At 34.6% G+C, this 13,984-nt stretch overlaps 1 protein-coding gene across 3 annotated transcripts in view; it reads left to right on the top strand.

Moving 5' to 3' along the window:
* PARG (poly(ADP-ribose) glycohydrolase) overlaps positions 1 to 11,750 on the top strand; it is a 115,461-nt gene extending 103,711 nt beyond the window's left edge. For all 3 annotated transcript variants that reach the window (XM_006916931.3, XM_015593247.2, XM_015593248.2), the window contains 2 exons: positions 9,748 to 9,876; positions 10,535 to 11,750. In XM_006916931.3, the coding sequence (XP_006916993.1) occupies positions 9,748 to 9,876; positions 10,535 to 10,689 (284 nt within the window). In that variant the 3' untranslated portion in view covers positions 10,690 to 11,750. The remainder of the gene's footprint in view (positions 1 to 9,747; positions 9,877 to 10,534) is intronic.
* The last annotated feature ends 2,234 nt before the right edge of the window (positions 11,751 to 13,984 follow it).

Genomic DNA, 13,984 nt, shown 5'->3' with positions numbered 1-13,984 from the left:
GAATATTAATTATTTAACTGTCACATGTTGCAGATATTTTTCTCAGTTTTTTCATTTATTTCAGCCTGTTGGATTGTTGTCATATGGTATTAATTTTTATGTGTTCACATTTTTGTGGTATGCTTCAAAAATCTTTCCTGTTTTCTTCATTCTAAAGACTTTCATCCACATTTTCTTCATATTCAAAAACAAAAACTGCATCTATTTTCAGTGTTTTGAAAGTCTATAGAAAAGGGATTTCTGGTTTTCATTTTATGAAATTCTTTGTCATCCTGAATTTGTTTGAAGAAACCTGTTTTTCACTCTGGTCTTACTGATCTTGTGACAGACACTTTTTTCTGTTTTCTCTTAAGTAAGAGTACATTCATGTCATCAGTCTAGAAACCAGGTCTGCCATAAGCCTTGGTCATTTATGATGGACAATTTGAGAAGCTTTATAAATGTGTTTATTTCATTTCTTTTCTTTATGGTACAGAATTTAGACTGCAGCTTTGCTTCCTCTGGTGACTAACAAGCATGGTACAAAAATTTTCATTGTATAATTCATTTTCTTAATTATCGAGATTTAAACTTTGGAATGACTTTTGACCATTTTGTCCTCTTTATTTGCTTGACTAATCATAAAAATTGTGAGCAGTCATAATGTCCTTGGGTGGGGATTGTTTACTAAAAGTGATTTTAAAAAGAAAGAAGTTATGGTATATCTATGTAATGAAATATTATGCAGGCATTATTATTAACTATTACAGAAATATAACTGCTGATATGGAAGGATGTTTTTGGAATCTGCCAAATTGGGGGGAAATACACAATATATGTAATATAAGCCTTTTAAAAATTAAATTATGAGTATAAAATATTATACACATATTTAAGATTTTCTATGTTTATCTGTTTATGTGCAAAGGTCAATTGTGGTTGTCTTGAGGCGAGGGATATAGATGTTCTTTATTTTCTTTTTAATCTGTATTTTTCTGTTGTGAGTATACATTGTTTTTGTTAAAATCAAAAAATTTTCTGACAACATAGACATTGAGAGCATTGTGCTAAGTAAAATGAGTAAGACATAGAAAGACAAATACCATATAGTCTTACTTACATTTGGAAGCTAAAAAAAATAAATAAAACACCAAACATGTAGATACAAAGAACAGATTGGTGGTTGCCAGGGGTTGGAGGTTGGGGTGAAACTGGTGAAGGGAGTCATTCATTTCCAGTTATAAAATGAATGAATCATGGGGATGTAATATACAGCATGGCAACTATAGTTAATAATACCATATTGTATATTTGAAAGTTGATAAGAGTAGACATTAAAAGTTCTCATTACAAGAAAAAAAAATTTTGTAACTATGCATGGTGATGGATGCTAACTAGACTTATTGTGGTCGTCATTTCTCAGTGTATTCAAATATCAAATCATTATGTTTTACACCAAAAACTAATATAACATTAATATGTCATATCTCAATTTTTTACATGTCCTTGGGTTTAGAGAGGCTTTTGTGAATTTGACCTCAAAGGCAAGGGAAATAAAAACAAAAATAAACGAATAGGACTATATCAAATTAAAAAGCTTCTGCACAGCAAAAGAAACCATCAGCAAACAAAAGAGGCAACCAGCTGAATAGGAGAAGATATTTGCAGCTTCCGATAAGGAGCCAATATCCAAATTATACAAAGAACTCATATAACTCAACAATTAAAAAACCAAACTATTTAATTAAAAAGCGGTCAGAGCACCTGAACAGACACTTCTCACAAGAAGACATAAATGGACATATGAAACGATGCTCAATTTCACTAGCTATTAGGGAAATGCAAATCAAAACCACAATGAGATACCATGTCACACCTATTAGAATAGCTGGCATCAACAGGACAAATAATAAAAAGTGTTGGAGCGGTGGAGAAAAAGGAACCCTCAAACACTGCTGGTGAGAATGTAAATTGGTACAGCCACTATGGAAAACAGTATGGAGCTTCCTCAAAAAATTAAATATAGAATTATCTTATGACCCAGCAATCTTTTTTCTGGGTGTCTACACAAAAAACTTGAGAACACTTATCCATAAAAGTATATATACCCAAATGTTCCTTGCAGCATTATTCACAGTGGCCAAGACATAAAACAACCCTTTGATAGATAATTGAATAAAGAAGATGTGATATGTATATACAATGAAATATTATTCAGCCATAAGACAAAATGAAATACTACCATTTGCCACAACATGGATGGATCTTGAGATTATCATACTAAGCAAAATAAGTCAGGCAGAAACAGTTGAGAACCATATGATTTCACTCATATATGGGATGTAAAACGAAAAGTAACAAATGGACCAGATGAACAAACTCATGGACACGGACAACAGTTTAGTGGTTCAGAGGGAAAAGGGGGAAGGGAGGTGGTAGAAAAGAGTAAAGGGGTTAAATATACAGTGACAAAAGGAAATTTAACTTTAGGTGGTGAACATACAATGCAGTATACATATGACACATTATCGAATTGTACACTTGAAACCTATATAATTTTATTAACCAATGTCACCTCAATAAATTGAATTTTTTAAAAAAATGAGTTAAAAATGTCAGCCATCTGACTGGTATAAGCCCCTCTTTTATAAGACTACCTTCTTGTTAGTCACATTGCAGACGTGTGCAAGGGGGCACTTAAATCCTAGATTAATTTCGAAGAGAAGAAAGCACCAAGAAAGATGTTTGCTAATGAACCACTATTAAGGAGATAGAGCAGTTGCATAAAGAAGAATCAGAGGCTATGGTCCAAGTCAGAGTATTGATAGATGATAAAATGTTGGACAACTAAAACCCTCTGAGAGAAGATAAACACAAGGCCAATATTAACTTTTTCTCTACTGGCCAACTTTTTCTTAAAGATTCTTCTGATGCTATCAGCTGCTATCCTTACCTTATAAGAGAAAGAAGGAAGGGAGGATAGTTTTAAAAAAATTATGAAGGGAGAAATTATGGGAATGTGTAAATCCATAAACTTGTATTTCTTTAGAAATAAGGCTAAATATTTTTAATATGCTTGTTGCCTAATTGTGCATGAGTTGTAAAATTTATAACAATTTAATTTTGAATTGCTTTCATTGTGTATTATACTTATAGCTATTCACAGAATATTTTCCATACATTCATTCGTACAACAGATATTATTAACAACTTTCTTCCCCAGGCAACCAATGGGCCTAGGAGCCAAAAGGTAGGATAGAAGAGACATGAGGAAGAGGGAAGAGCTTGGTGCCTGTCCACTAGCAGCAGCCAGTTACCTCCTGCACACCAGGATTAACAAAGGGTCTCTCTCTGTCCTCCTGCCTGACCTTTCATCTTTCTGAGCACTCTGTGGAGGCCCATGGAAAAACTTTTGAGTGATTGTGAACTCTCCTTATTTCTGGGGTCCTAGCTATTCCAAAGTGACCCCCTAGTCCACACTTGGCTTTTAAAATGTTGTTAGTTTTAGTTAATTTATTCTCACCCATTTGTATGGTGGCCACCTCTTTCTCCTGTGCTCTTTCGAAGATAATAGTACCTGTGTTTCATCTCTTGGAGGGGCTTGTCATGCCAAAGTTGCCTTGCAAACTCAGTTCCCTGGTAGACTCAAGAAAAGTTATGATTCCGTAGATCACTTTGCCTTTTCTCATTGTTAAGGTAGAAGCAGTGTTTTTTTGGTTTTGAGTTTTTTGTTTTGTTTTGGTTTGGGTTTGTTTTTTGCAACTTTATTCATCTCATCTCCGTAGAGACAATGGTGTGGGCTTCTGCCCTAAGTGTACACCAAGACTCCTTTGTTTAAAACTTCTATGGAAATACTCTAATTTGACTAACTTAGATCACTTTCCCATCACTTGGACCAAATTGTTATAGCCCAGGAGTCAGTAAAGACTGGATACATCTCCTAATGAGATCAAGAGGATTTCCAGTTGGTTTTTATTACATATTCACATTCAACAAAAAGTTTTCTGAGATCATAGAAATTTATTTATAAATTAGCTTTCTTTTATACCTTATGGCCCATTTATATCAAACCTAAATGATGTCTTCACTAGTTATTTTGCTATTTTGGAGTCAAGATAGCTAAACTCCAGAAAAACCATTGTTCTAGAAAAGATATGAGCCCGGACAATGCTAATAAATCATTTTCTACCTTGCCATGGTTGTCTTAGCCTATCACTTTGGTTTTGGGGTTTGTGGAAAGTCTGGTTGTGGAAGTAGGAAAAGGGTGACTCAAAAAAATAGAAGGTAGAGGAATAGAATTATTGGGCAAGGTTACCCCAGTTTGTCTGCCACAGGTTCCTCTTCCCTTTGCTTCCTTCTGTCAGAACAGTCTCTATTTTTCTCAGCCTTGCTCCTACACACTTAAGTAAAATATCCCTTCCTTAACATTTCTGCTTTGTTCTCGTCAGTAGGGCCCAGTGCCTAGAATGGAGTCTTGTATGTTAGTGCATTCAAAGTGTCTGGAGTAAGTGGAATGGTTATCAGCACCTTGGAGATGCCACTGAATTAGTGGATCTGGGAAAGGGCTTTGGGAATTTTTTTTAACTCTGGGAGTTGCTGGTGTTCAGCCATGTGTAAGAAATGCCACATTCTCTTCTTTAGTTTGCATAATTACTCTGCAGTTTATAGCCTCATTTTTAAGATGAAGAGACCAAGGTTTGTAGAGAGGCTAATAAACCTGCCCAAAGAGAACCACTTACTAAGTGTCAGAACCAACATTTAAACTTGGCCTATCTTCCTCACAAACCAATATATGTTGTTAAACATGTTCAATTGCAGTCTGTGTTGTAGGGATTATACGAAATGTTTTTCCTTACATGTATTAGCTTATAACAGCCTGTTAGGTAGGTGTTATTTTTACCTTTATAGATGGGATAACTGAGACATACAGAGATAAGTAACTAGCCTGGGATTACGGGAATATCAAGTGGCACTGCTAGGATTCAAACCAGGATTAATCCCCAAGAGCCCAGTTTATGTGCTCTTGCTATTTAATCTTTATTGACCACAAACTGTATCTGGATGAAGATTTGAGAATTGACATTCTAGAGATTGTGGTTGAATTCTTATAGGGAGGAAACAATTAAAGCAGATGAAAGGACCAAAGATTGAGCCTTTGGTAATATCTGCTGGGAGGTTGGGGGGTACTGGGGTGGGCAAGTGGTGTCAATATTAAAAACAGAAGCCAGAGGACAAGACAATTAGGGAATAAGAATTGGCCCTGAAGAGTGAACTAAAAGCTTTTGGGGCTGGTAGTAGTGCTTGTGCTTTCAGGATAATGGGGGCATGAGAGCTCCGAAAACATGTTGGATGTCATTAGAAAGACTTCAGTAGTACTTTCAAATCTATACTATTTTAGCCTGCTTGCCAGCATGCATTTAAATAATGTAAATAAAAAATTTGAGGCAGTTCATCTGACTGGCATATGGTAAATTTGCTTGGAATAGAACAGGTTGACTTAGCATGTCAGCTTTACAGCATAGTGAGTGAGAGTGCAAGTCCTTCATTCAGACTGCCAGGGTTTGAATCTCAGCTCCACAGTTTTCTGGCTCTGTGCTATAGACACATTACTCCTTTGGTGCCTATATTTCCTTATTTTCAAAATTGAGATAATACTAATATTCAATTTCTCTAAGGATTAAGTGAGTTAATCATAAATCTTGAGTTTGTGCTTATAAAGTTACTAGAACTGTTAAGCATGCCATATTAGCATTTGTTATTAATTTTATATGCTAATGGTCTTAAACCACACCTGTGGTGTATCCATCATTTTACTAATTTTTTTTATTCATCTGTTGCAGGAAGACACTATGAATTGTTTTTTGATGTTATTCATATTTATTTGAATTTTTTTCATAGCTTAACATTGATGCCAGAAAGAAAATTAAAACCAAGCTCCCTGCAGGTTAATTTAAGTGATTATTTTGGCACCTAGTTGTGTTTGATGTTAGAATTTGATACTTTTATATTATACTTGGAGTCAGTCCACACTACCTATTAGATTTATGATACAAGAGAGTTCACTTAAGTCGTGAGACACAATTCTCTAGATTTACAAAGGTCTTGGAGATGTAGATAGTGAGGTCTGAATTCAGTTCTGTTTAAAATGATCTTGTGTAAGTGATTACTGATGTATCTAGGTTTAAGATTAATATATATTTCTGAAAATTTCATTTGTGTATTTATAGTCTAATAGCCAATGCAAGGGGAAAAATTATAGCAGAGATTATGGAATTCTATACTCTGAAAGAGTCTTTAGGGATCCAATTGAACTTCATTGCATAGCTGGGGGAAATTCGGAAAGAGAGATAAGTGACTTGGCTAGTCATAGAGCTAGATAGCTAGCAGAAGGGTGAGCACTGAACTAGGACTCCTGTCTCCAGTTCCAATATGCTTATGTTACAGTGTGTATCCAAACAGAAATAGATATGAAATCAAGAATGTAATGTAAATTGGTTTCTCTTATTAGGATCTAGCCTCTTTTTGCTAGCTCTGTCAAGCTTAGCTCTAAGAGCCTATCCACAAGGACAAAATGGCCTGGGAAGCATTTAAAAAATAAATTGGGAGATAAATTTTAAATGTTTTTATTAATATTTCATTTTCATAAATTGCAAATGACCAGTTATCTAGTATTTCTATATATGAGGAGGAAGTAGGACTATAAGGACATTTCTTGGGTCCCCTCCCCTTTTATAAATAGGAAATTTGACTCAAAGTCAAATTTTCATTCACACTAAAAGATTGGTAGAGGTAAGCGACGATTCATTAGTTTTCATTTTTATGTGTAGTTTAGGTTAATTAGGAACCTTTTGAAATTTAGTGTACTGAAACTTTAATATATACATAAGTTGGTTGAGCAGTTTTAATTAAAATATCTCTATTTTGAGATTAATTACTTTCAATACTCTGAGATTAATGAGGCCTAGTCATGGCACTTCACATGTTGTGGGTACTCAATAAATATTAGTTTGGAAATTAGGACATACTTTGGTATTTTAGGATCTCACATGTAGTATAATGTCTTAGATTCTTTCTCAAACCTGGGGATGCTCAACCATGTCAAATTTACTAGTTAAATTTAAAAATATTTTTCCTTTCTACATAATTTTAAAAACTTTTTATTTGCAAATAATTTCAAATTTATAAAAGTTACAAAAAGTAAAATTAACACCTCTGTGTATGTACATAGACTGTATCTATATACACACAATTTTTTTCTGAACCATTTGAGCTTAAGTTATAACATTATGCCCTTTTTCCTACATACTTCAATGTTTCTTAAAAACAAAATATTTTCTTATACAACAAACGCATTATAGTTATTATGTTCATAATTATACATCAATAGAATATTTTTATCTACTCTTATAATCTATGTTCCAATTTTGTCAGGTGCCTTAATAAAACCATTTATAGCCCTTTTGTCCTCCAGTACCAGGTCTAGAATCAGGTTTTGCATTTAATTGTCATATCTTTTAGCCTCCTTTTGAATCTAGAGTATTTCCACAGCCATTCTTTGTCTTTTATAACATCAACATGTTTGAAGAATACAATGTTCTTTGAGTTTGTCTGCTGTTTCTTCATAATTAGGTTGAGATTATGCATTGTTGGTTAGAGCACTATTTGGGTGATAGTGTTTAAAGGCACTTGATGACCATCTGACCCCGTTGGTGATGTTAATTTTGATCACCCAGTCAAGGCGTTGTCTGATCTCTCCACTGTATAGACAGTGAGTTTTTTCCTTTCTTGTAGCTAATAAGTAGTCTATGGGAAGACACTTGCAAAATGTCACCTAGATTTAGCATGCTTTAATGATTTTTGCCTGATTCAATCTTTACCATGATGGTTACAAAAAGAGAATTATGTCGTTCTCACACTTCCTCCACAATTCCTGGTTAGTTTTTGGCTTTTTTCTGTGAGCAAAGAGCCCTCTTTCCTCTCCTCTATTTATTTACTATGTATTATTGGTGTAGATTCAGAAATTCATATTTTTTCAATGGTTCATAATTTATTATTTTACTTAATATTTTGGTACTTAGCTTGTCCAGTTTTGGCTAGTAGAATCTTCTGCAAATTGGCTTCTGTAGCCTTGTGACAAGCTCCCATCAATTTTACCCCCATCTTTTTTTTTCTTTTAGCATTTTTTTACCCTCTGGTATTGCAGAATATTTTGGACTTGTCTTGTACCTGTCCTGTCCAAACCATGGAATCAGGCATCTCCCTGAATTCCAGTTCCTTTTAAGGGAAGTAGTATTAGATACCAAGATCTGGGCACAAGGTGTGTTCATTGCTACTGGGATGTCTCTTCTTTTTTGTTTTTTTTCAGCACACAGAACTACAAAATCTGTTCTTTAGAGCTCGCTCGCTCTCATTCTCTCTCTTCTCTCTCTCTCTGTCACACACACACACACACACACACACACACAGATTTTAGATGTCATGAGTATACATCAGTGTCTTCCATTTCAGTATGTCCCCTCGAGTTATTTTTTTGTCTTTCCCTGTTCCATATTTGTGTGTCCTCCCATAGAGCGAACCCCAGCTCCCAACAATATCAATACATTGCCTCATTTGCTCAATCCTGAAAGATATCTAAAAATACTTTCAGAATTGCTTTGGTAAGCAAACCTAGCAAAAAGGGTCAGGGATTTGTTTGTAATTCTTTTTTTCTTGCCAAAGACTTAGGGTGTATTAGTCAAATGTTGTGTTCATAAGTTACTTTCTTTCATCCTTTCTTTTTTCCTTCCCCTTCAGTGTTTTTATGTTACTATTTTAAAATAAAACGGGGCTCATTTGTTTTAGTTTACTTTCAATTGTAGGTTCCTTCCCATTTCCATTTTTATTGTTTTAATTTTATTTTTGAATATGTAGAATATTAACATCCTCTCAAAAATCAAAACTATACAAAACTTATCCTGATTTAGACTACTACCCCTGTTTTTATCAAGGAAAAAGATATATCTAGCAAAAGGGCATTTATTGTACCTATGTTCAGTTTTGTTAAATAAATTTTGTCTATTGAGATGAAGATTATAAAGGAACTTAATTTTTGGAAACGTAACTTGAGGCTCAGTGATTTGTAACTTAGATTCCTGGGGACAGTGATTCTAAATGATTTTCCCATTCTAGCACACCAGAGTTACTGTCCAGTGTTTTCAGTAGCATTCATTCCATGCTGCAGTGATTGGGTAGAGAAGGGAGTGCAGGAGGGATGAGGGTGTGCTGTCTAACCCACTTTGAGCTTTCTCATTGCCATAGGTTTTAATGAGACCATTAGAACCCCATAAGTACCTTGGTCAGGGAAAGTCACAGAGACTCCTGTGATACAAAAGACCAGTGACTATATAATAAGATAAAATGATTAAATCAAGCAAGCAAACACAAATTTTAGTTCCAGATTAATATAAGCAAGAAAATACCACCTTAGTGCCTTGACTATACTACCACTAAAGCACCTTCCTTTGTTTGTTTTCCTACAAAGGTGCTTGAGTGGGAATTCTGTGGGTTAATGATAGTCTCAGCAGTATATCTGAAAAGTCATATAACTAGATAATTTATACTCATCCTGTATTTGCCATTTGTAATAATGTATATATTAGGTTTTATAAATCTTTAATGTAGGATTAAAGCTGTGGTGTACCAGCTATAATTTAGCTGGCTGAAGGAACTAAAGGTGTTTTGATGAAAAGTGTCATAATATAGCTGTGTTTTTTTCTCTCTTTGCTACAGCCTTAATACAGATACTGGCAGCTGCTGAAGCTGAACGAGATGTGGTTTATTTCACCTTTGGGGACTCGGAACTGATGAGAGATATTTACAGCATGCACACTTTCCTTACTGAAAGGAAACTGACTATTGGTAAGTAGAAGATAGTCTTGATGGATTTAGCAGAAGGAACACCTGCTAAATCTGGATGGAGCACAGTGAATAAGAAAAAATGAAAGTATGATTTTTGAGGATAGGGGACAAAGTCTTAGAGAGGCAACATTTGTAGAATCACTTTTTCTGGAAAAGTGTCATCCACAGTCTTTGAAAGAGTATGTTGGCTTATTAAAGTAGGGCCAATAAACCGAACTTTTTATGTTTGTGTATAGAAATCTGAAAGAGGGAAGGCGTAAGGAGGGTAAATTCAAACTTTAGAGATATCACTCTGAGTCATATTTCTCAGACATGCCAGCATGCTTATCTAGTGTATTTTGGTTGGACATGAAAAGCCTTGCTACTGTGGGAGCTGAATGTAGAATTAGAGGTGCCACAAACTCCCAAAAAGATGCATGGATGATGTACTGTGTATAGCTTGTTTTAATCATGAGTTAATGAGTAGTTTTTTCAAGGTATTTTTTAAAATTTACCTTTTTGGGGAAAGCCTTCCAGGCATGTGAAATTCCTGCTCTATTTTCAGAAGTCAAATTTAAGCATATGTTATTTAGGAGATTAAACTGAGTACTCCTTAGTGTAAAGTTTTATCCATCTGTATTCCTAAATGTGCAAATTGGTCTGGCCTTTTACTCTCCAGGAGAAGTATATAAGCTGTTGCTACGATATTACAATGAAGAATGCAGAAACTGTTCCACTCCTGGACCAGACATCAAGCTTTACCCATTCATATACCATGCTGTTGAGTCCTGTGAGGAGACTACCAACCAGCCAGGACAAAGGACTGGGGCCTGAGGAGCAGAATGAATAGAACTCCTTTCACCTCTTAGCAGAAACATCCTGTTTAAATTGTTAGATGTGATATATGAACTGACTTAACTTAATATAAATGTGTATTTAATCCACACTTGTATGCAAGGATACAGTCCCTTCGACACATATGCATTTGTCAGTTTGTACATCTAAGCCCCCTCCATCCTGACTTACATAGGCTTAGATATATTTTTTCCTGTGTTTTTTTTTTTCTTTTTCTATTTCCATCTTTATTCTTTGGTTCTTTCTTTGGTTGAACATCAGCTTTCTTATGAAACTCCATGAAAAAGGTTGTGCTCAGCCTGTCAGGTCTCTTTTTTGATGCCATAAAGTTATATAAATTGCCTCTGCAGCAAGCAGATGCCGTTGATGCCAGGGAAGAAGTTGAAATCCAAGAATCTCTTCAACTAGGTTTGCTAATGATCTCCCTGTGAGCCTTTCAGCGCCAACTCTGTTATGATTGCATCGTTTGAGTTTTTGAATTTTGAAAATTGAGTTGGTTTTTTTTCTCAAACATGTTGCATAATACAAATCTCCTAGGTTAGAACAGTTTTGTATTTTAACAGAATAATTTCCAGAAATAGTTCTTTTGAGACATCACCTTTATCTGTTATGGGTTGTCTGCCTTTTTTCATTGAGAATGTTTTTAGAAACGGACAAGATGGAAGGAAATGTGGAATAAAAGAGACTTTCCCCCAAAGAGTGTTAAAAAAAAAAAAAAAAAAAAGATTCAAAAGACTTATAAGGTTTTGGTTTCTTGGAATTTTTTTTTTTTCTTTTTAAATTAGGATCATTATTTCTTCCTTGGTGCTTGAGGCATATTCATATAACCAGAGTTTAAGAACTGGGAACTTAGTGCTGATTTGTACATGTTGAAGTTTATCTGGTATTCAAAGGTTATATAGTTAATAAATTTTCATTAATAATCATTTTCAGAAATTCCCATATCTATATTTTACATATGTAAATATATGTTCTTTAAGTGTGTCTATGTGCAAGCACATAAAACTTGAATAAAACTGGAGTTGTGGAAAATGATTAGGTTTAGGCTTTGTCGGGAGCTCTGTTTAAAATCCTTTATTTACAATTGTGTCTATTTAAAACCTGGCAAAAAACATAAATAATAATGTCTTTTGAAGGTTAAAGTGAAAGCCAATACCAATTCTTGTTAATGGAGAGTAGAGTTTAATCATAAAAGCTTATTTATATTTCTAAAATAATCCTAAACCATATTGTTTAAGTTCTAGTTTATAGTCGACTAACAGGAAAAGCTACTGGAAGTCAAATCCTATTAATAAAGAGTTTTGGTAGATGGTCCAAACTCCTGGTATTAGTATTGACAGGAAAAAAATGGGCAGCTTGGCCAACATCTATAACTCTTTTTGTTTGTATAGAGATTGAGAAGTTAATGGAAATTGGCACCTGAAGGCAGCCAATTATTAATGAAGTTCTTTACCATAGTAACTAAGATTTTTAATCATCAAAGTCTGAGGTGTCTGGCTTTTTTTTTTTTTTTTTTTTGACTTTTTATAATAGCTTTATTGAAATATAATTTACATTGCATAAAATTCACACTTTTAAAGTATTCATTGTTTTTTGTGTGTGTATTCAGAGTTGTGCAACCATCACCACTATCTAATTTCGAACATTTAAACTCTCCAAAAATGCCCATTAGCAGTTACATTACATTCAGTCCTATAACTGCTAATCTGTTTTGGTGTCTCTATGGATTTGTCTGTTCTGCACATTTTATATAAATGGAATCATACAGTATGTGGCCTTTTGTCATTGGCTTCCTACAACTGAGCATATTTTTCTTTAATTTATTGGGGTGACATTGGTTAATAAGATGTGGTACATAGCTACAGCCATGCTGAACAAGCCTGATCCCGTCTGATTTTGGAAGCTAAGCAGGGTCGGTTCTGGTTAGTACTTGGATGGGAGATCACTTAGGAAGACCAGGTGCTGTAGGCGTAAAAAATAAAAAAATAAGGGATTATAAGCCAACAAGGTCCTTGCAATCTGTGAGGTCAACCAAGGATTGCCTCATCTTAAAAAAAAAAAAAAAAGATTTGGTACATATATACAGTGGAATATTACTCAGCCATAAGAAGAGATAAAATACTGCCATTTGCAACAAAATGGATGGATCTTGAGATTATGCTGAATGAAGTAAGTCAGACGGAAAAGGTTGAGAACCATATGATTTCACTCATGAGATATAAAACTGAAAGCAACAAATGAACAAAACAGACAAAAACTTATAGACACAGAGAACAGTTTAGTGGTTACTAGAAGAAAAGAGGGGAAAGGAAGAAGTAGATAAGGGTAAAGGTGGTAAATATATGGTGATGGAAGGAAATTTAACTGGGTGGTGAACATCCAATGCAATATACATACAATGAATTATTGAATTATGTACTTGAAACCTGTATAATTTTATTAACCATGTCTGGGTTTATTTCTGCTGGTACTAAAGTCTTTTCTATCCTTCCTAACCCATTCTATGCTTTGTTAAACATTTGTGGTTACATTTATTTCTTTTATCTCCACATTCTTTCCCAGTTACCCAGCCCCAAGTCTAAGTGAACAGTTCTTTAAAACATTGCACGAAAAGTATAGGGATGGTTCATATGGTAGACAAGTCATTAGGTCCAGGTATGAAAACCACCCAGCCTAATATTCCAGAACATAGAATCTAAGATTCAACTCTTAATGCTGAATAGGCTTAGTGACTGGGCCATCTAACTGACTGACTTCTCTTGCGGTTGAAGACTTTCCAAGAATAAAACCTACCTAGTTCTCTGTCCCAGTACATTCTGGGATTGGGACAGTTTAATCAGGTGGAACATAATGAGAACTAATGTCCATTTTTTTGAGGCGGGAGGGAGGTGGAGAGAACATGTTTACCTTGTTCTGTGGGGGAAAAAAATTAAATATCTAATTAACATTTGTATCTAAGACATTTAACAGTGCCTTTTATTCTCTTTCATTTGGGGTTTATTGCTTTATTTCGTGTTGTTTCCCCCTCCCTTCTTTAATCTAATCTATTGAGGCATGAATAGATTTTTAGTTTAGAATTCTTAAGTTTTTAATATAGCTTACTTGCTTTTCACTTTCTAGCTTACTCAAACGTACAATAACAGTTTAAGGAAGCAATGTGGAGTAATGGAAAGGGAATGAGATTTTAAAACAGACAAGCTGGGTTCAAATGCTGGCCACATCCCTAGCTAACATTTTAACTTTCTCTAAATCAACTAAATTTCTGAGCCTTACT

Source organism: Pteropus alecto, unplaced genomic scaffold (assembly GCF_000325575.1).
Source record: "Pteropus alecto unplaced genomic scaffold, ASM32557v1 scaffold287, whole genome shotgun sequence".
NCBI lineage: Eukaryota > Metazoa > Chordata > Mammalia > Chiroptera > Pteropodidae > Pteropus > Pteropus alecto.
The sequence above is the reverse complement of the archived record's forward strand: the minus strand, read 5'-3'. Positions and strand labels throughout refer to the sequence as shown.